Source organism: Herpailurus yagouaroundi, unplaced genomic scaffold, assembly GCF_014898765.1.
Source record: "Herpailurus yagouaroundi ecotype Mexico unplaced genomic scaffold, PumYag 216, whole genome shotgun sequence".
NCBI classification, from domain to species: domain Eukaryota; kingdom Metazoa; phylum Chordata; class Mammalia; order Carnivora; family Felidae; genus Herpailurus; species Herpailurus yagouaroundi.
Genome location: NW_024412447.1, coordinates 7,328,356 through 7,350,878, shown reverse-complemented (window position 1 = coordinate 7,350,878; position 22,523 = coordinate 7,328,356). Strand labels below are relative to the sequence as shown.

At 45.0% G+C, this 22,523-nt stretch overlaps 2 protein-coding genes across 11 annotated transcripts in view; one reads left to right on the top strand and one right to left on the bottom strand.

Annotated features, from left to right (window-relative positions):
* Positions 1-460: 460 nt before the first annotated feature.
* On the bottom strand, positions 461-6,027 carry MEPCE (methylphosphate capping enzyme). Its single transcript, XM_040455950.1, has 4 exons — positions 3,289-6,027; positions 1,496-1,714; positions 1,191-1,317; positions 461-1,068 (listed from the first exon to the last, which is right to left on the bottom strand). Exons 1-4 carry the CDS (start codon positions 4,957-4,959, stop codon positions 1,016-1,018), a joined length of 2,070 nt encoding a protein of 689 aa, XP_040311884.1. The 5' UTR covers positions 4,960-6,027; the 3' UTR covers positions 461-1,015.
* A 233-nt stretch (positions 6,028-6,260) lies between these two features.
* The window catches only part of ZCWPW1 (zinc finger CW-type and PWWP domain containing 1), a 31,745-nt gene continuing 15,482 nt past the window's right edge, over positions 6,261-22,523 (top strand). For 4 of the 10 annotated variants that reach the window (XM_040455959.1, XM_040455958.1, XM_040455957.1 and 1 more), the window contains exons 1-8: positions 6,261-6,918; positions 9,459-9,506; positions 13,150-13,208; positions 13,958-14,181; positions 14,601-14,679; positions 15,769-15,856; positions 16,366-16,523; positions 16,705-16,827. In XM_040455959.1, coding sequence (XP_040311893.1) covers positions 13,181-13,208; positions 13,958-14,181; positions 14,601-14,679; positions 15,769-15,856; positions 16,366-16,523; positions 16,705-16,827 — 700 coding nt within the window. In that variant the 5' untranslated portion in view covers positions 6,261-6,918; positions 9,459-9,506; positions 13,150-13,180. Of the gene's footprint in view, positions 6,919-8,322; positions 8,451-9,458; positions 9,544-13,149; positions 13,209-13,957; positions 14,182-14,600; positions 14,680-15,768; positions 15,857-16,365; positions 16,524-16,704; positions 16,828-22,523 lie in introns of those variants that run through there. The other 6 variants (XM_040455961.1, XM_040455956.1, XM_040455953.1 and 3 more) reach the window with 5 other exon arrangements.

Below are 22,523 nucleotides of genomic sequence, written 5' to 3'. Positions count from 1 at the left end.
TCCTTTGCGCTACTTATTTCGGGTCACTTTAACATGTGGGTCTCAGGCCTTCTTCCCTAAAGGCTCAAGGATTCATCTAGTTGCACATTACAAAACAGGTGGGTGGGTAATCCTGGAGCAGGTGGGCAGTCTGGTCCATACTGCCTTTTTTCTAGTTCTACTTCAACTCCACTGTTCATTCTTCCTAAGTTGTAAATTTGCCTCTGTCCAAAGCTCCCACAAAATAATTTTTGTCAATGAGATTTTTTGGGGAGGGGAGATGGCCTCTTTTCTCAATTTCCACTTAAGAATTCACATTATACCCCTTCTTCCAGACTAGAGTTGTGTGTGTGGATGTCACTAGCATTCAACACTCACTGAAAACTCTGTCCTCTTCCTTGAGACTCTATTTGGGCAGAGGAAGCACAGGTTCTACTGGGAAGCACCATCCCTTCCCCACCAACTAGAAAGTGCCAGAAACCAGCGTGGGGGCCACTGCCCTGAACATCAATTTATTGTGCTGTTCTTACATTCCAGACCCAACCCCCTCTCCCAGTGGGGGTCAGCAGAGGGAACGATTTTCACAGTACCTGCATGCTTCCCTGCCAAACTTCCCCCTCTTAACCCTCAGTCCATCTATCTGTGGTCCACTGAAACGCAGCTAGGGACAAGGGCTGAGGAGAAATGGGAATCTCCTTTGGAGAACAGAAGGAAGAGGCTAGAGAACTTGATACCCCCCACCTCCCATACCCGAGGAGAACAGGTCAGCAAACAGTCCATGCCATCCAGCCCAGTAAGCTGGGGGGTGGTGGGGAAGGGTGGAGAGGAAGATGTCAGTAACTCCAGCACGGATGGGCTTGCTGCAGAGGTGGAGGGAGGAGGCTGGGGCAGCAACATAGGAGAAGCTTTCTTTGTAGATCCGAGAAAGGAAACGATTTTTGGAGCCAAAAAGGAAAGACCTTGGGGTACTTTCCTTTTCCCCCAGGTCCTTAAGAGCAGTGGGTAGCTTCTTCACACTTTCTGTTCAGGGGGCCACTTAGTGGCTGGGGGAACGGGCCTTGTGGAACAGGTACACAGAACGCTGGAAGCCTGAGGAGAGAGTATGCAATTAGTAGGGGTTAGCAGGACTTCAAGACTCCACAGGGTCTGCAGCTTTCTTTCAGGGCCAGCCTCGACATCCCTCCCCATTCTCACCAATCAGCCAACCTTACCTCTGGAGGTGTTGTGGGGTGTAGCCACAAGCTCATAGCTGGAGAAGCCCACCTCTGGGGAGGTCAGGTAGGAAGTGAACTGCTCTGGCCTCAGCTGGATTCGAAAGTAGTTCTTATAGATTGTTTCCTAGGGAGAAGGGCAGGGGACCGCTTCAGTTTGCTGGCTTTTCCCTGGCGTGGAATGATGTCCACCCAGGGGACCTATTCACCTCGTTCAGAAAGTACTTCTCTTTCTGCTTCCTTGAGGCCTTTCTTGTCTCAACTAAAGGAAGGATATCCCAATTTCCACCAAAATCCCAACTCACCGAGAGAGTCTTTCTCTTGCCATAAGATGACCAAGGTTGGGGTTCTAAGACCAGGATGCCCCCAGGACGTAGATGCCGGTAGATCCTGCGAAACATGCGCTTTAGCCCCTCATCTCCCCAATTCAGGTGCACCCACTTGGTGAGGCTGAGGCAGAGCACGACATCATACTCGGGTGTTTGGGCCTCCACCAGCTCATCTCGATCCAGGACATAGTTACCCTGAGGGCAAGAATTGGGAGCAAGGTCAACAGAGGCAATAAAAGAACCACTGCCCCCACACAACCCACCCTGTAGCCTCTAAGACAGAAAGTCCTACAGCCTCACCTTAGCCCTTGGCCACAATCTTCTCTGACACTTGTGAGACTAACTCCCAAATGGTGCCCTCTTTGAGTCTCATTTTCTTTTTTTCTCTTTGTAAAGTTTATTTATTTTGAGAGAGAAAGGGAGAGAGAGAACGAGCAGGGAGGGGCAGAGAGAGAGAGGGAGAGAGAGAATCACAAGCAGGTTCTGCACTGCCAGCACAGAGCCCAACACGGGGCTTGAACTCACAAACTGTGAGATCATGACCTGAGCCAAATTCCAGAGTCAGACTTTAACTGACTGAGCCACCCAGGCACCGCCCCCCTCCCCAAGTTTTTTTTTTTTTTTTTTCTTTAACTTTAGGTAGGCTTCACATCCAACATGGGGCTTGAACTCACAACCTGGAGACCAAGAGTCCCATGCTGTATCGACTGAGCCAGTTTGGGGGCCCCAAGTCTCATTTTCTTGCTTTCCACCCTCCTGCCCTTTTCTGTTGGTGGTAAGCCAAACATAAAAAAGGAGCCTGAATAATTTTAAACTGAGCAAATTACCCACAAGGTCTCCAAAACTGGTGTGAAACTTCACAGAAAAAACACAGGTTCTCTGGAGACTCCATCCAGTACTTATTCCCACCCCACAAACATTGATCTGGGAGACCACTCAAGTCAGCTGAGTGACTCAACATTGCAAAAGGACCTAACTCAGGTTTGAAAGGGAACCTGTAGTTCCTTCCCTGTAGTTGAAGCTGGCAGAGTTCCAGGCCTGTTTCCTTTCTCTGAGAGAAGTGAAGAGCCCCATCCCTTAGGAAACCTTTTCTAGATGATAAGCTCAACACCCTCTGCAAAGTCCATTCTTGCAGGCTTAACCCAACACATTGCCAACTGTTCCTGCAGACGGCCTAACTGGAATGTTTTATGGAGAGCTATGTGCAGTCAGGAGACAGACACTGAAGACACAATACCCCCCTCCTCCTGCAGAGGACTTTGACTCTTCCCCATTCCACCATCTAGGGTCAACATGAGATGATCTAAGGCCAAGACACTTCGGGGTCCTGATCACCAACACTCTTCAACCAAATCTGGATCTAAGTCCCTCTCAAAATATTAGTCAGCCACTACCCTCCTCCTCCTCCCACCCCAAGACATTCCATGTCTGACACCTATCCCTTCATGCACCTTCATTCTGTGGGTTGGAGAGCAAACTTTTGGTCTGGATTACAGGCCAGGCCGGGAGCAGGGCAAAAGGAGTCAGACCCCATCTTGGGGCCAGCAGTCATGACAAAGGAGCCCAGGTAGAGCCCCCAGCTTTCCAGATTATAGGAAAGTGCCACTCAGCAGAGGCAGTCACAGATTCAGACCCCTCTCTTGATCTGGTTCTCCCAGCAAGGAGTGCATGCAGAAATCCCTCTGGGTCATAACTTTCCTCTGTTTTGTTCCTATTTAATCTCATCTTCACACCTGGCCCCTATCCCAAGAGCCTTCAGACCCCCTTACCGTGACGAAGACAACATTGTTGGGGAAGACTGATGTGTCTGCTCCATCCAAGGGCACTTGGGGTGCAGCAATGGGACCCCGGCTAGCTGTCAGTGAGGCTGGGAAGCAGCTTCTCTTTCGGACGGTTGTGGTCCCTTCCTCACTCTCTGACCCTGGGTCCCCCTCAGAAGTCTGGGGTGGCAGACGCAGCTCCTCTGACAGGTAGTGTCGGATGTTTTGGCGGGCAGAGTGGATGAGCCGGGAATCGATATCCAGGCCCACCATGAGGGATGGGCCCCACTTACAGGCAATGCTCAGGGTCAGGTGGCCCACATTGCAGCCCAGATCTAGGACGTCCCGACCCCGAAACCACTCAGGCTTCAACACTCGCAGGCGCCCATCCTCACAGGAAGGATTGCGGTAACCATAGTACTTGCAATAATTCCCATACTGGAACTTGCACTGTTGCTTTTTGAAGATTGCTGCAGGTAGTGGGTAGAGGTGGTGGTGGTGGCGGCCTCCCCCACTCCCCCGGCCCTTTTCCTTGGGAACCTGGCCTCCACCCCTGGCCCCTGCCTCTGACTTGCTGGAAGTCCTGCGACGTTTGCGATGTCGTGAGGAGGAAGACGGGGGTGCAGAGGTAAGTGAGGCAGCTGGAGGGGCTGAAAGGGAGCCTGAGGGACCCTGTAGGGCAGATGGAAGGGGAGACACGACCTCATCCCTGCAGTTGATGGCTGTGTTGAGTTCATAGGGCTGGGGGGCATCCCGGTTCTGGCCCCTATGCCGCTGCTGCTGCGTGGCGCCCTCCCCATGGAGTGAGGGAGTGAGGGGGGCTGTGGGAAGTACAGAGTGGCTATCATTCCCTCCAGATGCCTGCTGCTGCTGGTGGTGCTGTCCCCGGTGTCTATGCCGCTTCCGACCAGTCTTGAGTGGCGATGCAAGTACTACCTGGGCCTCATCAGTGCAAGTATTGAGACTGAGCGGGTCAGTAATATCTTTGGGGATGAGGATCTCCACTGGATCTCGCCCCTTGGCCGGAAGTGGAGATGACTTAGGGGTCTCTGCATTGAGTGCGCGGCTCACTTCCTCATCCAGGAGACTATTCAGGTTCAGTGGATCAAAGATATTGCCTCCCAGGAGAAAGTTGGAGGGTAACACAGAATCACAGTCCGAATTAACCCGCCTGCGCCTCTTGAAGGCTGGATGTTTGAAGCCTCCACCACCCCCTCCTACATTACAACTATTTCTCCTTTTGCCCCCACCTCCCCCAGGGGGCCGGTGGGGCTGATAGCCATTACGGGGCCGAGGAGGGGCAGGGGGACCCAGTTCTGTTCCGCCCCCTCCCCGTCGCTCCTCCCCGACGTCAGGGGGAGCGGCTCGCCCGTGGGGATCGGACAAGCGGGCCTCCCCGTGCGACTGCGCCTGGGGGCTGTCCCCTCGATGCTGCTGCGACTGGCCTCCCCGAGTGGATGTAGCCCCAGGACTCTCCTTGCCAGCCCCAGAAGCCGGGGCCCCCGCCGAATGAGCGCGGGGGCCCGGCCCACGCTGCGTCCCGCCGCAGAGCTCCCCGGAGGCGGCCTCTCGGTGCGGTTGCACCGTGGGGCCGCCCCCTCCGCCCGACTCATCTTTGAGCGGCGGCGGCGGCGGGGCCGGCACCAGAAACGGCTCCTTCTCCGCCGCCATCTCGATCATTTCCTCCCCTTATTCCGTCCCAGGCGAGGGCAACGAAGAGGGGACTAGGGGGCTTAACCCCCTCCCTAGAGCCCGCTCTCTCCCCCCCCCCCCCCGCCTTCCCCGAGTGCGCGCGCAGCTCTGCTCTTCTCGCCTGGTCTCGCGCCTCCCCCGAAGCGCGCCCCACTCGCCCGCGAGACCAAAACAAGATGCCCGCGAGAACCGAACAACTCGAGGAGTCAACCGCGCGTGCGCCGAGCTCTTTCTCCTCTACCACTACCGCTTCGCCGCGAGCGCGCACTGCTAGAGCGCGTTCCTCTTGCCCCTGAACCACGCATGCGCACTCCGCCACCACCCTGGTTGCGCGCGCATCAGAGTACGAACCAACTTAACGGCTCTGGGAGTTTAAATATAGCCCACCTCAGCCCTCCCCAAAGCCCACCACCCCAAATTGACACCCTACTTCCCTTCGCAGCTATGTCCGTCCCTACTGATATCCTTTGTCTCTGCCGCGCGATCCCACCCACCGTAGGCGGGGGACGGGGAGCTGGTGTGAAAAGGTCTCCTTGACACCCGACCCTTGTTCCTGAGGAATGAGTCTCAGCGGTCTCCGCCCGGCTCTAAACCCAGCAACCTCCCTACCCCGCCTCCTTCCTCCCCCTGGCGGGCAGCGCCTGCGCACACCCTTTGGACTTGCGCGGGTAGAAACAGCACGTGCTGGAGATGACACCCCGCCCTCCACCCTAGAGGCGGGAACTGTTACGTCCCTTCCTCAGATTTGGTTCACGCAAGCGCTTCAGCACGATCAGAAGGGGCGTGGCCAAAAGAGCGGGGCGGCCCTCTTAATTTTTTTTTTTTTGTCCCCCCCCCCCCCCCCCGCCTACCTACTTAGAAAGGCTTCCGAGGGAACGGAGGGGTAAACCTAAAAGTAGAGGAAGAGAAGGAGAGGAGCGTACAGACGGCTTTCCTACAAACTGTCCTCAGCGAAATACAATAAGTCATTGTAACTCACCCCCCTGAGAAATATTCTCTGCTGAACTGAAAAAAAAAAAAAAAAAAAAGGCACTAAAACAGCCGATGTTGTCCAACTTCCTCTTCCCCCGAAACGGCCGAGTCGTTCTCTCGCTCCTCCGCCTTTCCCCAATCGCGATCACCTGAGGACACCACGCCCTCCTTTTCGCCTCCACACTTACAGCCCTGGCACCAACACCCCCTCCCACCACCCAACGCCTGTGTGCGATACCCCCCAGCCCTCGGACTGCGACCCGACGCCCACCACGGCCACCAATAGCAGTACACCCCCTACTACCACCGCCACCTCGCACGCAGGCCTTCCCAAGCACACGGTGTCTTCGTGCAGCCTTATATAAAAACGAGTGTGGGCGGGGAAGAGGGTTGGTCTGCTTTGGGCCCCCTGCCTCGGCCAATGGGGAAGAAGCTATTCGGCGCCCTTTCCACAGGTTGCGCGTTCTCCCTGCCGCCAGGGCTTAGGGAGCGGGTCCTGGTGGCAGAGAAGGCGGGAGAGGCGAGAGTGGGCTTGCGGATAGTCTCAACTAAAATATCAATATAGGGCGTGGAGGAAACTAAAAGTTAGATTAGGAATCAAGAAACGAAAGGAGGAAGGAAAAGGCAGTATGGGACAGACGGAAAAGTTAGTAAACGGAAGATGTGCTTCACGAACGATCAGGCGCCGCTCCTGTCGCCTAAGAAAGTGAGGCCATCGAGGATTATGGGATTTGTAGTTTTACGTGTCATTTGGTTGGAAGATGGCGGAAATGACAGCTGCGCAAACGCAGAAGCAGCTTCAGCTGCGCTTGCGCTTCAGTCCCCGGACCACTCCCCTGGGGTGGGAACGGTGCTTGTGCGTGGCCTCGCGCCTTTCCTTGTTGGCGGGAAAACTGAGCCGAGGTTGGGGGGCTTGCAGAACTGCTGCAGTGGCTCACTCCGCTCCTCGTCTTTAGGCCCTCCTTGCTCCAGAAGGTAGCTGGCTCTTCTCTGGTTGTAGATGAAAGGGCTGGGCTCTGCTAGTCCTCTGTCTCCTGAGGAGAAGTTTTGAGGGCGACAACGAACTCTTATCCCTCCTTAGAATCTCCCCCCCGCCCCCCGCCCGTAAACCTACCCTCAACAAACAAAAGTAATCCAATATCCTGGAGGGCAAGGACGGAGTGAGCGGGAATGAGGATCCTGGTGCTTCCTCCAGGGGTGGGGTGCGGGCGCAGGCGGGAAGCTGAGGGAAATAATCTCCTGGGGCGGGGTGTTCTTGAGGTGGAAGAGAAGCTAGAAAGGTACTGTTTTACCCATTGAGGGGAATCAAGGACTTTTGACTCTGGTAACTCCGATATTAATTGCTGCCCTTAAGAGAGAATTGGTGAGAGAAAAGAGGGAAAATGGGGATCACCAAGAGTTCTAACCGCAGGTTTGAAAGGCGGAGTTAGAGTTTCAGACCTTGGCACCCATGTGAGGGGAGATGGAGCGGGGATTTAGGGGTTCCTGGGAATGTGAAAACAACACACAAAGGCGGATGTGAGGTGGGTAAGGGGCACCTGTGGAAGTGTTGCCGTCGGCAGACAGCAAGGTTTAGAATATCAGCACTCAGGAAAGAAAGCCTGTGTTTTGGTGCTTAGTGGCCATATCTTTGTGCTTCCTTGCCCTTTGAACTAATAAGCTTTAGTTCACCATGAATTTATTTTTTAAAGAGCTTATTTATTTTGAGAGAGGGCATGCGTGGGCGCACGTGTGGGGGAGGGGCAGAGAGGGAGAGAGAATCCCAAGCAGGCTTGAGGTGAGGATGGGGAGGTGGGGTGGAGGGTGTTTGAATCTCATGAGCTGTGAGGTCATGACCTAAGCCGAAATCTAGAGAGGGGGGCTTAACTGACTGAGCGACCCAGGCACCCCCCCCCCCCATTAATTTATTGATAGGATTCTGTACAAGGTTTAGTTCAGGTAGTTACCACAGTAAATATCTTGTTATGTTAGGTATGGGTAGTGAAAGTAGCTGGAATCCTGTTTTTACACTCTTGTAAAATCATGCTTGCTGAGGAAGAAAAAAAGGGAAAGGCGGGGGAAGGAAATAAACTCTATGGTTCTTAATGGTGGCATGAGTTGCCTGACCAGCTCAGTTGATAAGAAGAGTATGAGACCCTTAATGGTGGCATGAAAGTAAGCAGGAGTCCACGTGCCATTGGACATTAATGCCAAAAGGAAATCAGACTCAGCATAAAGGAGATTAAAAAAAATTTTTTTTATGTTTATTTTTGAGAGAGACAGAGCATGAGTGGGGGAAGGGCAGAGAGAGACAGAGATACAGAATCTGAAGCAGGCTCCAGGTTCCAAGCTGTCAGCAACAAGCCTGAGGCAGGGCTCAAAACCCATGAACTGCAAGATCATGAACTAGAGTTGGAAGCCTAACTGACTAAGCCACCCAGGCGCCCAAACGTAAAGGAGATTTTAAATATACTTTTCTAGGTTCATGGAGTCTGTGTGGACTGTGTGTCTGAGGACAATTCTAACAGGTTTGCTTTTATTCTCTTCAACCAAGGAGTCCAGGAACAATATAAAGAGGGAATAACTGGGTAGTTAAGAGAGAGAAATTTGTGAACACATTCTAAGTGGGGGGAGGGGGATTAATGGTTTTGGAAAAATATTGACAAGACTGTATTGTTGTTTAGCTAGATCAGTTCTCAAGCTTATTGGTCTCAGAACCCTCTTGTGTTCATAAAAGTTACAAAGGACTCCAAAGATTGGTTAATAATTGGTTTTATTTATGTTGATATTAACATATTAGAATAAATGGGGAAAAATTTAAATTATTAATTTTAAAATCATAAGTTATAATTAATAGTAAATGATAATGATATGTTGACCTAAATAACTTTATGGAAAACATATTTTTCCTAAATGAAAGAAAATTTAGTGCAAAGAATGGTGGTGTTTTACAGTCTCTTTCATGTCTGGCTAATAGAAGACAGCTGGATTTTCATCTGTTTCTGATTTCAGTCTGTTATGATATCTTGTTTTGGTTGAAATGTATGAGAAAATCCAGCCTAATACAGATAAGCAGTTGGAACAGGGAGGGGGCCCCCAGGAGTCTTTGGATCACACTTTGAAAACTGCTGAAGGAGATGATTTCAACTTAAAATCACTGATGGCTTTCAGTGTTCTAAGCGAAAGAAAACTTACTCTTTTTTGGAACACCTCATTCGCCTTACCTTGGTTCCCTTCATTCATTATTTCTAAGTTCTTTTTCTGTTCTTATTCATCCTCCTTTCTTATGTTGAGTGGTGGATCTGACTTATGGCACTTTCTTTTACTTTCATACTTAAAACTTTATTGAATTTTCTCCCTCTCTGTTTCGTTTGAAGTAAAAACAAAAACAAAACCCCTCAAATGTTCTAGAGCCCCCAGTTATTTAGTAGCTAGTCAGAATGAAAGTTGGTGGTATTTTGTGTGCTTATTAACTGTCTGGTTTTAAAAATATCTCTCTCTCTTTGTGCTTTGTTTTAATATTCCTTATGTGGAAGGAGAAAATTCATCTGGAACAGAGGACCAGAGACTTGAGTTGTCATAAAGTGAGTGACTCCTGGCTTTTCTTTCTCTATTAACCAGGTTAGAGATTTTCTTTAAAAGTAATGTTCTTCATCACATCCTCCACTCTAGATTAAGGGGAACTATTATGTATCACTGCTTATAGATTTACTTTATTTTGTTAAGGATCCATGATTTTATCCAGTTGGTTGGAGCTCCAGTAACACACTTTGGCCTAGAGAGGTCAGTATAGGTTTAGATAATGATTTGAACCTAAATACTGGAAAATTTTTGCATTTTTAGGTGGATCAAAACACTCTAAGGAATTTGGAATTTAAAAAAAAAATCACTTTTGAAGTGGTAATATAGGCATGTTACAAAATGCTAGAGATATAGAAGGGGGTGTGTTAAAAAGCACCCCCAGCCACCCAGTTCTACTCCCTAGAGGTTAGTGTCTTGTGTATTCTTCCATAGATAGTTTGTGGATAAGTTTAAGCATATTAGGTAGATATACATTTAAAAAAATCAAATTTTGTCATTTCAAATACACTAATTTTCATTTTGCTTTTCCCCTTTTAGTATAGCTCATCTTGTAATTTATATTACCTTCATAGGGACTTCTCATGATCTTTTTTAGAATTCTGGAGTCTGGAAGAAAATGTATTTGTCATTTTTGATCAAATTAATATTCATTTTCAGCCTAACTGTATTCAGTTTTTAGCTTCTATTTAGAATTATCAGAAAGAAGACCAATTTGCTGCAGTGTTTCTCCCTCAATATCCCACTTGCCTTTTTTCCTAGAGTAAATAGACTTAGGGGGTTGGTAGTGATGAGTTAAGATGGAAACAGTGAAAAAAATATGTTGCCCTCAATATATAGGAAAGGTAGTTGCTGCAGAACAGCACATCTGAATTATTCACATTTATAGAAGACAAGGAACAAAAAATATCAAAAGATAGTTTGAAAATACATTTAGCCATGCTGGGGACACACTAAGTCAAGCCCCCAGTACCTTTTGAATTCACCTTGGGATCTAGAGAAAGGAACTCTATACCCTGAGCAACCAAATGTTCACTATAATTTGGTCATTTGAAGGTCTTAAATTTTTCACCTTTAAAGGGACATAGATGGATAGATAGATAGATAGATAGATAGATATCTCATATATAAGATCCATTTTATGCTACTTTTGTGTCTGTTTCTAATGGGAGATGAGAGAGTTGGAAGAATGAGTTTCAGGTCCAGGGCCTTCAAATTACTCAAAACCAACAGCCAGAAATAAGATCATTGAGAAGAATAGATGTGTTATTAGTAGAATTTAGAGGCAAAAGTCTGGGTTCATCCTGTCTCTACCATGTATTAACACTGAGGCTTTGGGAAAATCACTTAACTGCTTTTTGCCTATTTTTTTGATCTGTAAAAAGGTGAGCTGGCATTTTATGACCTCTGCGGACCCTCCCAGAGGTACAATGCTTGCTATAATTGTTATAAAAATAAGAATGGCTTATATGCTTTAAGCCTAAAGAAAACTGGGTAGAAGAGTTATAAGAAGTTTAAGCTGATAAAACAAACATATTTTTTTCTAATTAGTAGAAATAGTATTAATAGTGGAAGTGTAAACTGGAAAAAAATGTATAAATTATTGCAACTTCACAAGAGGAATCTTGGCACTCTGCTGGGCCACGAATGGCTCATAACTGTGTGGAGACAAATCTCTTCAGCCTTTTGTGTGACTAGATGTCTCCCCATTCCCAACCCTCAGTTGTCTATCACTGTGAAAGGCCTGGTCCTTAAATCCAAAGTATCTGGAAACAGAATTTTCTGTGTATTTCAATGTGTACTTTTAATGTGTGCTTTCCACATGTGCTATAATATCAAAATGGTTGTGAAGCACTGAATTAGACTCTTGGGATATAGCATACCATAGTTAATAGCGTAAACTTTAAAATCAGGAGGGTTCAGGGGCGCCTGGGTGGTTCAGTCTGTTAAGCGTCTGACTTCGGCTCAGGTCATGATCTTACGGTTCGTGGGTTCAAGCCCCGCATCAGACTCTGTGCTGACAGCTCAGAGCCGGGAGCCTGCTTCGGATTCTGTGTCTCCCTCTCTGACCCTCCCCCTTCATGCTCTGTCTCTCTCTGTCTCAAAAATAAATAAACGTTAAAAAAATTAAAAAAAAATAAAATCAGGAGGGTTCAAATCCTGAATTACTATTTATCAGTTACCTATTATCTCTAAGTCCCTCTAAGCCTAAATTTCTCCAAGTGTAAAAAAGTACCTATCTCATAGATTTACTGGGAGAATTAAGTGAGATGACATATGTAAAGGATAAAGAATATGGTTGATGCTCAGTAAGTGTCACCTATTATTATTAGTCACGATTTTGATGGTGATAATGAAGCATACTGATGTAGCATAGAACATCTGCAAGTAGATAGATAGTTTCAGGATATAGAGTGGAAAGTATTAGATGCCTATGACTAGCTTCTCTGGGGATGGCTGCTGGTTACCAAATATTTCTGAGCCTTGAATAGGGATTGCTAGAATCTAGCACATTGTAAAATTTATTGGACTAGAAGATCTAAGTAAAGATTATAGTGATGTTAAAAAGGGGGTTAAAAAGGGGGTTCTTTATGCATAGGGACCTCTGAATTAGGTCAGAGAATTGCCAGATTATTTGTGTTTTAAGTATTTAGGAAAACCTTGTGAGATGAGTTTATCCTTTTGAAGAACACTCTCACTTTTTAACTCTCAGGACTGTTCATACTGCTGCTGCTGCTGCTGCTACTACTACTACTACTACTACTTTTTATACTTCCATCTATTAAAAACAGGCCCAAAACTCAGTTGGTTATGTTAAGCCCATGTCACCAAACCAAGACTAAACAGTTTTGGCTCTCCCAGAAATAGAATTTTGGTTTATAGTCAATCAGGAATCACTTGATCAGCACTATTTAGGTAATCTGCCTAATAGACCCCTATCATCTCTTATAGGAAAGTAGACTTGCAATAGGTAATTTGCTTGTTTGCCTAGTGTAACTTCCTTGTTCCAGCTCCCTTCTGCCTGTAAAAACTCTTTCATTTAAAAAAATTTTTTTAAATGTTTATTTTTGAGACAGAGCATGAGCGGGGGAAGGGCAGAAAGAGAGGGAGACACAGAATCTGAAGCAGGCTCCAGGCTCTAAGCTGTGAGCACAGGGCCCAATATGGGGCTCTAACCCACAAACCACGAGATCATGACCTGAGCCGAAGTTGGATGCTTAACCGACTGAGCCACCCAGGTGCCCCTAAAAGTCTTTCATTTTGTGCAGCTCCTCAGAGTTCTTTCTATCTGTTAGGTCAGATGCTTCCCAATTCATGAATCACTGAATGAAGCCAATAAGATCTTCAACATTTACTCAGTGAATTTTTTTTAACACATCACTACCACTACTGACAAGTGCCGACCTTACGTTGGACATGACTTTAGGCACTTAAAACATGAAGGAATGTTGCTAATCTTTAAACCAGTAACTCTCATTATCCCCTGGCATGTGATTGGCACTGCTGAGGAGGTAAAAGTACAAGAGGGCAGAAAATGTAGTACAGCAGTCCCAGGTAAAGATCCTAAGCCCAACAAGATAGAGAGAGAAGAAAGTTTAAAATCAGGTTCAATCAAAGTCACAGCAGTTAATTTCTTTTTTCTAACAGAGGCACAAAGAAAGTGTAGCTTCTGAGCTAAATGATGGCAACGTTGCAGAGTAAAGAAGGTGAGTCAAGGATAAGGGAGGTTAATTTTTTTTGTATATTTCCCTCATTTTTTCCTTCTTTCTCAGTCCCTGGTAATATAGATACACTTCCCACCAAAGGGAAGCTCAGTCTATATATATTTGGTATACACTTTGTTAAAGTTACTACTTTTCTAGAAACTTTGAGTGAAATATATACAACTTAGAAGCAGTCTAGCTCAAGAAATATATGAACTCATAGGGAGACAAAAGGCATTTAAATATTTATAATACAAATTCGAATGTGATAAATGCCAGCAGAGAAGTATTAAATGTTATGGAAGCTCAGAAGAAAGAGATACTGTTTATACCTGGGAGGATCAGTGTAATTTTCATTGCACTAGTTTTTTTTTTTTTCTTTCAACTTCCTGATTTCCTGTAAAATTTTCTTTAAAGTTAAATGAACAAATTTTTAAAATTTCACATTTGAATAATTCAGCTTTCTGTATGTTTATATTTGTCACCTTTTAATTACTCAGTAGTTTGTAAACTTGGCTGAATAATCTAGGTGGCCTTGCAAAATGACAGGTTCCTCAGCCTCACTCCCAACTGTTTATTTAGAATTTAAGGGGTGGGGTGGGGTGGGGTGGGAAAGGAGAGGCCTAGTAATCTGATTTTGTTAAAAGCTCTCTCCAGGTAATTCTGATATGGCCAGTCAATGGGCAGTGCAGACATTTTCTGTGCTAGACTCTATGTTTCATAAATCCATTTGATGATCAAATTTCTTTCAGAACATGGGAAGGGGTCAAAGAAAACCTTCGCCCCACCTGTACAAAAAATGCATAGCCTGATGTGCTATAGCCCTAACTCACCCAAGGAGGAGACCCTGGGGATCAGTTCCTCAAAGGACAGGTTAGAGAAGAAGGAGGAGAAAGCAACCACAGAAAATGGTCCAAGCAGTGGCCAGGAGAAAAAAGGAAAGGCTAAAGACAAGCAAGCAGAGAAGAAAGCAAAGGTATCAGTCTCATTGATGGGTTCTAGTGGGACAGTTTCTTCTAGACATCCAGTCTAGACAGTCTTTTCATGTAGGGGAACTTTACCCTGTACTTTAAGTTTTTTTATTCCTTTCTTGGGGGTTCTATTTTCTTAAAGAGGTGAAAAATGTTTTGAAGAAAGCCTTTAGCTGGAAATAATAGGTGGGTAGGGATTGAGGTGGAATGGAGGTGAAAGTAAATGTGGTCAGAGGCTTTATAAAATTTTCCTTTTCTTTGACTCCTTTATTCCCAGGAAATCTGAGACAGAGTTTATAGAATCCTTAGGGACAATACCTTCATGCTCTCAGCCTTGTGAACCTACTGGCTGATCTAAAGGCTGGTCAGAGAGGAGACCTGGGAAAAGATGAATGGTTTTCCTTCTCTGCCCTTATCTCTGCAGGAAAAATTAAGTCTCACCAATGCAGAATTTGAGGAGATTGTCCAGATTGTGCTACGGAAGTCCCTCCAGGAGTGTTTGGGTATGGCTTATAGTGAGAGAAAAAGAGTTTCAGTTAGACAAACTGTTATCTGAAGGGGTAGGGTAAATTGACAGCTTTTCTCCTTCCCTCCAGTTTCCTATAAGTAAGGAAATATTAGATGGCTTTGAAATATTTTTAAATATTTCATCTATCAACAGGACTATAGCTAAACTACCTTACGGGGTACAGACTTCTAGAAAAATAGATTAAGTTGAAATAGATTACGTTGACTTCAGAATATAAATACAGTCTCAGATAGTTTTTTTTTTTTTTTAATTTTTTTTCAACGTTTTTCATTTATTTTTGGGACAGAGAGAGACAGAGCATGAACGGGGGGTGGGGCAGAGAGAGAGGGAGACACAGAATCGGAAACAGGCTCCAGGCTCCGAGCCATCAGCCCGGAGCCCGATGCGGGGCTCGAACTCACGGACCGCGAGATCGTGACCTGGCTGAAGTCGGACACTTAACCGACTGCGCCACCCAGGCGCCCCTCAGATAGTTTTTTTAAGTGTAACTTAAATTCACTTTCACATGTTTACAATCTACTTAGAAAAGATAAATTGTATTTACTAGATTTGAAGAACTTAGTTTCCATCTACCCTTGTGTATTTGTTTCCAATACTGTTTTAACATATGCTCAGGGATTTGATTTTTGGAATAAAGAACTCTACAGTGTACACCCTGAGGATTTTGCCATATGTCCTGAGGCTAAGGAGAATAGTCTGATGTTTTCAGCTATTCTTAGGTGTACTTCTATTCCAAGAGAAAGTTTGAGGAACAAATGGTCTAAAACACATTACATAAGATTTCTTTTATGTACACAAAATAAAATTGACATTACTTGGCTATCCTGGAGCAAGGCGGATCAATCTGGAAAGACTTGCCAAAAGATACAGATTTGTAGTTTTTCCTGAGAATTTTAAGGCTTAAAGGTCTATTATCGGACAAAACTCCAAAGATGACTCTTCTAGGCATCATTTTAACGGAAGGTTGCAGTTTGGAAATAATGGAGTCATTATTTTCTTTAATTGCTTCTCTGCTTATAGTATTTTGTTTTGGGAGAGATGGGATCTAGCCTTGATTTTTCAGAGACTTCCTGTGCCCAGCCCATAAGACGTACCCAATTAGACAAGGAACCAGGAATTGCTTCTTCTACTGATAATGATAATGCTGATGGGTAAGTTTATCCCAGTGAGGCAAGTTGATCACAGGGTAGATTTAGCATTGGTAAATGGTTATCTATCTAGTCATTTTCTTTATATTTTATTTTATTTTTGAGAGAGAAAGAGAGAGCGTGAGCAGGGGAGGGGCAGAGGGAGAGGGAGACACAGAATCTGAAGCAGGGTCCAGGCTCTGAACTGTCAGCACAGAGCTGGATGCGGGGCCCAATCCCACAAGCCATGAGATCATGACCTGAGGTGAATTAAGACACTTAACTGACAGGCACCCAGGTGATCCAAGTCTATCTAGTCATTTTCGTATCTCTATGGATTTCTCTCAGCTCAGGACAGATACCTGTTTGAACTGGGAAGAGTAGGCAAATAGATGGATAAGATGGCCTCTGGAGGCTGTGGAGAGCCTAGGATTTTTCTATACTCCTGACTTTTATCCTTGGGTTTTTTCAAACAAAGGTATGACAAATGGCTCCCTTTTGCCTTTTCATTAAAAAGAAAATCTTATTTTCAGAGAGAAGGTAATGGTACCTCATATTCTAGAGATTTCAGCCACTGATGAAGCTGGAGTGACCTCTGTGATAGAGACACCTAAGCCAGGGCAGCCAGATCCTCCACCTTCTGAGAAGAAATTCAATAGATTTTCCTTAAGCAAAGGAAAGAAAGGAGCCCGTAAGTATAGTCAGATATACTTTGACATCTGGCTCAAGTACTTATTCCACAAAATTAGGGAATGGGACAGTGGGCAGGCTGAAAATTTTCAACCCAGGTCTTGAAACTATTAGATTATGATCCTTCTTCCTTATTTCACTGGCCCTCACTATCTATAGAGTGTTTTGTTTTATCTTCCCAGAAGATGAGAGAATGGAGAAAACCCAAAGTGGACGTGAGCCCAGACAGAAAGCTCAACTGAAAAAAACAGTTCAAAATCATTCTCAGATCAGAAACCAACAAAAAGGAGAAGGCAGTGGTTTTGGTGAGTTCAGCATGATTTGGAAAACCTACCTGGGCTTGAAAATTGGAGATGGAGGACAGAGGCAAGGGTTAGGTTGCTAGAGGAAATTCTGCAAACACAATAATTTATCTCTCACAGCTACTTGTAAGAGATACGCTGCTGTGGAAGAGAAGGCTTTCATTTATTCAGTTATTTAGTCATATAGCCCATAGTTGTTGGATGCCTACTGTGTACCAGGCATTTTAGGAAGTGCTGAGTAAATGTAGAATAAATTAATATATGCCTGTTGGAAGGGAAATAGGCTTGTGAGGAAGGCAAAAAAGAAAGCTACAAGGTGGGAGTAGACTTGAAAAAGTTTCCAAGAAAAGATACTACTTTTTTCTTTTTTGATTTAACTTTATTTTTTATTTTTTAAAATTTATATCCAAATTAGTATATAGTGAAGCAACAAGAAAAGATAGTACTTGAGCCATGTGTTGGAAGTATCATTTAGTAGGGTGAACTGAGGTGGGGATGAAGGTCAGAGTGATATTTATTGGCAAAGTTATGGAGGAGAGCTAATGATTGTAGCTTTTAGGTACCTTGCAGGGGATAGAATGTTGTAGGGGGAGATAAGGTTATAGGCATGCAAGGGCCAGATCATAAAAGGCCTTACATGCCAGGCTAAGGAATTTGAATTTTATTTTAAAGTTAAAGAGGAACCATTGACCTCTTTAGGGGAAAGTTGATAAGATTTGTATTTTAGAAAGCTCACTGTGCCATGGCATGGGAGATGGATTAGTGGGAGCATGACTAGACCCACAGAAATAGTGATCTAAACAAGGAAGATAGGCAGTAGCAGTGAAGAGGAAGAGACACACTTGAGATCTTTAGGAGGAAAGATCAGTATGATATGGTTACCAGTGGGATCTGAGGATGATCCTGTTTTCTGACCTAAGTGCTTGAAAGAACCATTATTTGAAATGGAGAATATAGAAGAAAGGGCACATTTTTCAGACAGTGAATTAGCTTTGGACAAGTTAGAGGGTCTGTGATGAGCTTTTGCATCTAAGAAAGAGGTCTGGGCTGGAAATACAGGTTTGGGAATCTGCATCAGTAAGAATGGATGAAATTTTCTAAGAGGAGGGTGTGGAGTGCAAAGAGAAGAGCAATGAATAGAAAACACATAATGTTTAGGGGGAATATAATGTTTAGGGTTAAGCAGAGGAAGAGCTGCACAGGAAGAAAACTAAGAACTAAGAGAAAACTCAGAAAGGTAGAATCTAGGAGAGTATGGCATCACAGATGCCAGGGGAGGAGAGAATGTCAAGAAAGAGGGAGTGTTTAGCCTTGTGCTGCTACAGAGACATCAAAGAGGATAAAAATTTGAAAATGCTCAACGATATTACAGGTAGGAAGTCATGAAAAGTCAGAAAGACGGGACACAGAATTTGAAGCAGGCTCCAATCTCTGAAGTGTCAGCACAGAGCCTGATTCAGGGCTTGAACTCACAAACGGCAAGATCGTGACCTGAGCTGAAGTCAGATGCTTAACCAACTGAGCCACCCAAGCGCCCCTAATTTATTTTATATTTTAATGTTTATTTATTTTTGAGAGAGATTGAGTGAGGGAGGGGCAGAGAGAAAGGGGGACAGAGGATCCGAAGCGGGCTCTGCGCTGACAGCCGAGAATCTGATGCGGGGCTCAAAGTCACGAACCGTGAGATCATGGCCTGAGCCAAAGTCAGATGCTTAACCACTTAACCGACTGAGCTACCCAGGTACCCCTTTAAGCTTTCTTTAAAAAAAAAAAAAAAAAAGAGACTTGGCCTGTGTGTCATGAGCATATGAATAAGTTGAGGGAAAATTATTTATAAAGGAGGAGAGAGTGAAGGGAATGAGAAGAGAGCCAGAGGGTTTATTCTTACTCAGAAAGGACACCTTAGCCTTTGACATTGGATGGAGGGCAGATAAACATGGATATAGATTTATTTATTCTTTTAACAATAGTTATTAATGCCTTATGTTCTATTCCAGGCATTGTGCTAGGTACTGGAAATATAGTGGTGAAAAAAATAGATAATCCTTTCTTTCATAGAATTTACCATTTTAGTGTTTCAGGTGATAAACAAATATAGAAAATAACCATGGTAATATGGGGAAATTTTAAAGTGTTTTTCTTTTAAATTTTATTTATTTTGAGAGAGAGAGAGGGGGAGAGAGAATCCCAAGCAGAGAATCTCTGTACTACCAGCACAGAGCTCGAACTCACAGTGAGATCATGACCTGAGCCAAAACCAAGAATTGGATGCTTAATTGACTGAGTCACCCAGCTGCCCCAGTATTGGGAAATCTTAAAATGAGAAATAAAATATATTAGACAATATGTTAGTAAGTTTAAAATTTTGAAAATAAATACACTTAACAATCTGGGGGGAAACAGTCTTGCACCAAAAACAGGCTTGTGCATACTTGAAAGAAAACTCTAGGAAGACTATGTAGACATCACACAAGATAGTCCAAGGCAATAAACTACTTTGTGTGTTATAATAACATGGTAACATAAGGAGCCAGAGATGTACGTCTAATTTGGGAAGTTGGGCGGCCTGGGTGATGCCATTCCATCTCTTGCACCTCTTGGTATGAGGGCAAGGATTGGATTTTTCACTGGGAGATGGAAAGTCCACTCCTTTGGCAGTGCTTGTTGAGTCGAATTGTGATTGTCGTGAATGTGTAAGCCTCTTGCTATAAATGAACCACTCTTCCTGTTTCTTACAGTTGTCAGGGAGAGATGAGTCCTCCCACAGTAGGAAATAGAAGGGGCGGTATCTGATAAATACAATCAGTTTGGGTGAAGTGAAGGAAAAGAATGGAATGTCATGGCAGCAAATAACAGAGACCTAATCAAGATTGGGCCAGTCAGGGAACACACTTGTAAGGAAATGACATTTAAGCTGAAATCTGAAGGAGGAGTAGGATGCGGAGAAAGAATTTAGGGAAGGTGCAGTTTGGCATATTCCAGGTTTTGAAAGGAAGCCAGTATGATTGGAGTTCAGAGACCAAGGGGAAGTAAGGCAAGAAAGTGGCTCCGGATTAATGTACAAAGTAAGAATTTTAAGTGCATTGGGAGCCACTGATGAGGTTTTTTTTTTTTTAATGTTTATTCATTTTTTAGAGAGAGAGAGTGAGTAGGGGAGGGGCAGGGAGAGAGGGGACAGAGGATACAAAGCAGGCACTGTGCTGATAGCGGCAAGCCTGGTGCGGGGGTCAAACTCACAGACCATGACCTGAGCTGAAGCTGGACACTTAACCAACTAAACCACCCAGGTGCTCCGAGTGGGGCTGACATCATCAAATTAATGTTCTAAAAGACTCCCTTTGTGATTAATTGAAAAATGAAGTATGTAGTGACAAGAGTAGACAAGTGAGTCCTAGGATTAGATACTTTGGTGGCTTAGATGAGGATGTTGAAAGTGGAAACAGAAGTGGATGGTTTTAAGATATGTTTTGTATGTAAACTTGTCAGAACTTGGTAATGAATTGGATATGGGGGGAGGTGAGAGAGAGGCAAGAATATGTTAAGATGATCAGTTTCTGGCTTGAGCAGTTACTTGAGAGGGGTGAGGAAAAGTAGAGAAAGAACAAATTTGTGAGATAAGATCAAGCACTTGGGTTTGGGCCCATTAGGTTTGAGCTCTTTGTGACACATCCAAATGGTGATTTCAAAGAGTAAAGTGGCTGTAGGAATCTGGAACTCAGAACAAAAGCTAGATGCATCATTCATCTGTATGTGGTCAGACATGAAGATGGGTTTCAAACCTATAGGAGTGGGTGAGTTTGCTTCAGGAAAAGTGTAGCATGGGGAACTAAGGCCGTGACTGGGCTTTGGAACCCCAGGGTTTAGAGACGGAATGGAGAATGAGGAGGGAGCTGCCAGAAAAATGGGGGGAGCGGGGAAATGAAGAAGGGGGAGATCATAGAACCCAAGGAAACTGGTGTCAACTGAAATACTCATAGTTTGTCTGTGACATCAGTTTTCATTATCATAGAACTGCGTCATGAGCCTCAAGCAGTTTTCTGGAGCACATCATCCTCTCTTCTAAGTTGTTTGAGGGGAAACTTTATTTTATTTATGTTTATTTCTTTATTTTGGGAGAGAGAGAGTGTGTGTACGTGCAGGAGTGCAGAGGAGAGGCAGAGAGAGAGGGAGAGAGAGAATCCCAAGCAGACTCCGATTAGTGCAGAGCAGGAGGTGGGGCTCAATGTCATGAACCATGAGATCATGACCTGAGCAGAAATCAAGAGTCTGACGCTTAACCGACTGAGCCACCCAGGAGCCCATGAAAGGAAACTTTAAAGAATTGTGTGTTCTTTTATTGGAAATTTTATCTCAAGCCACAGATCCTTAGTTCTACCTCATTAGGATTCATTTTTCCTATTCATTTTCTCAGGAATATTCATTCTTTTCACAACCAACCATTTATTTTATTGATCTGTGTTTACTTTTATGGTCTCTGGCCCCTTTTCCCACTCTTTTTTTCTAGTCTTGGTAGATCACTTCTATAAACATCAAAAACAGTTACTGGGAGCTGTTTTTTGTTTTGTTTTGTTTTGTTTTGGACAGTGTTGTTTTGCTTTTAAGTATACAAAGTTTCCAGACTTATATTTATCGTATCAAAGATACAAGATGCCAGCATGTAGTGACCAGAAGAAAACCAGGTAGGAAGCCAGTACAGAAGCTTCCAGTGGACCTGGGCCAGTTTGGCCAGTTAGAGTCCTGCTGCCACTTGTCTGTCCATTGGTCCAGAGGCAGGGCTGGTGGGTGGCTTGGTGGCCGCCCTCACAGGAGGCCTGTGCATGAGTCAGGTCCGTGGGGGCTCTCTTGGGTAGCCCAGCGCATTAGCTTCCAACTCTGAATCATAGTATTTCTGTCTTGGTCCTTGATCAACTTTCTCTGGTTGCTGAGGCAGAAGGTACAGATTTGTTTGGGCTGGATGTTCTTGCCATCTCGGGTTGGGGCAGCAGCGTGGAAGAAGGCAGGCCTGGAGTGACACAGTTGGCTGCCGGTTGTTGCAGGCCTCGCCTATGAGCAGCCTGGGAGGTGCGGGTCTCCGTGGCCCCCAGTGGCAGCTGTGGTGCTGCACGCATGTATGCATCCCGGGCTGGGCAGCTGTCTTTTCAGACTAATGTATCACTCTCAACCGGTACTTTTTTTTTCAAAATAAAGTAATTCAAAACCTTAAATATGAGATACTTTGAAAGGACCCAAATGTAAGTCAGCTGCTTCTCTGAAGGATGATTTCAGTGGAATGGAGGGCATCCCTTATGTTCAGGCATTTAAGGTAAAACTTGACAGCGGGAGAGTGAACCTACGTGGAGAAACATGTTGGTTGGTGTTGTTAATTATGATCCTAGGGTGTATACCTATGTGCATGGTTATGCTCTGCTTCTTTAGCAATGCTCAGTTTCTATGAATGTAGGCACAGACAAGGTAGCATGTGTTCATTCTGGGTTGTGTTTGCCCAGCTGAGTGGGAGGAAAAGTGGAGGGCAAGAGAGTTGAAGATGTCTGCACTAGAATCTAAGGAGTCAAACCTGAGTAAGAACAGAGTGAAGAAAGGATGTTGCCACTAGATTGGCAGGAAGTTAGAGGCCAGTAGATTGGTGACCTGGGTAAAGTGAAAGTTGCTATAAGGGTCTTTGAGCAAGTGAGATGGGAGCCCATGCATTTTCATCAGAG

Bases quoted from the DNA above. Each gene is read 5' to 3' on its own strand.
- MEPCE (XM_040455950.1), bottom strand. From the start codon at position 4,959: ATGATCGAGATGGCGGCGGAGAAGGAGCCGTTTCTGGTGCCGGCCCCG. The intron at 1,715-3,288 runs GTAAGGGGGTCT...TCTTGCCCTCAG, and splicing joins ACAATGTTGTCTTCGTCACG to GGTAACTATGTCCTGGATCG. The intron at 1,069-1,190 runs GTAAGGTTGGCT...CTCTCTCCTCAG, and splicing joins ACCCCACAACACCTCCAGAG to GCTTCCAGCGTTCTGTGTAC.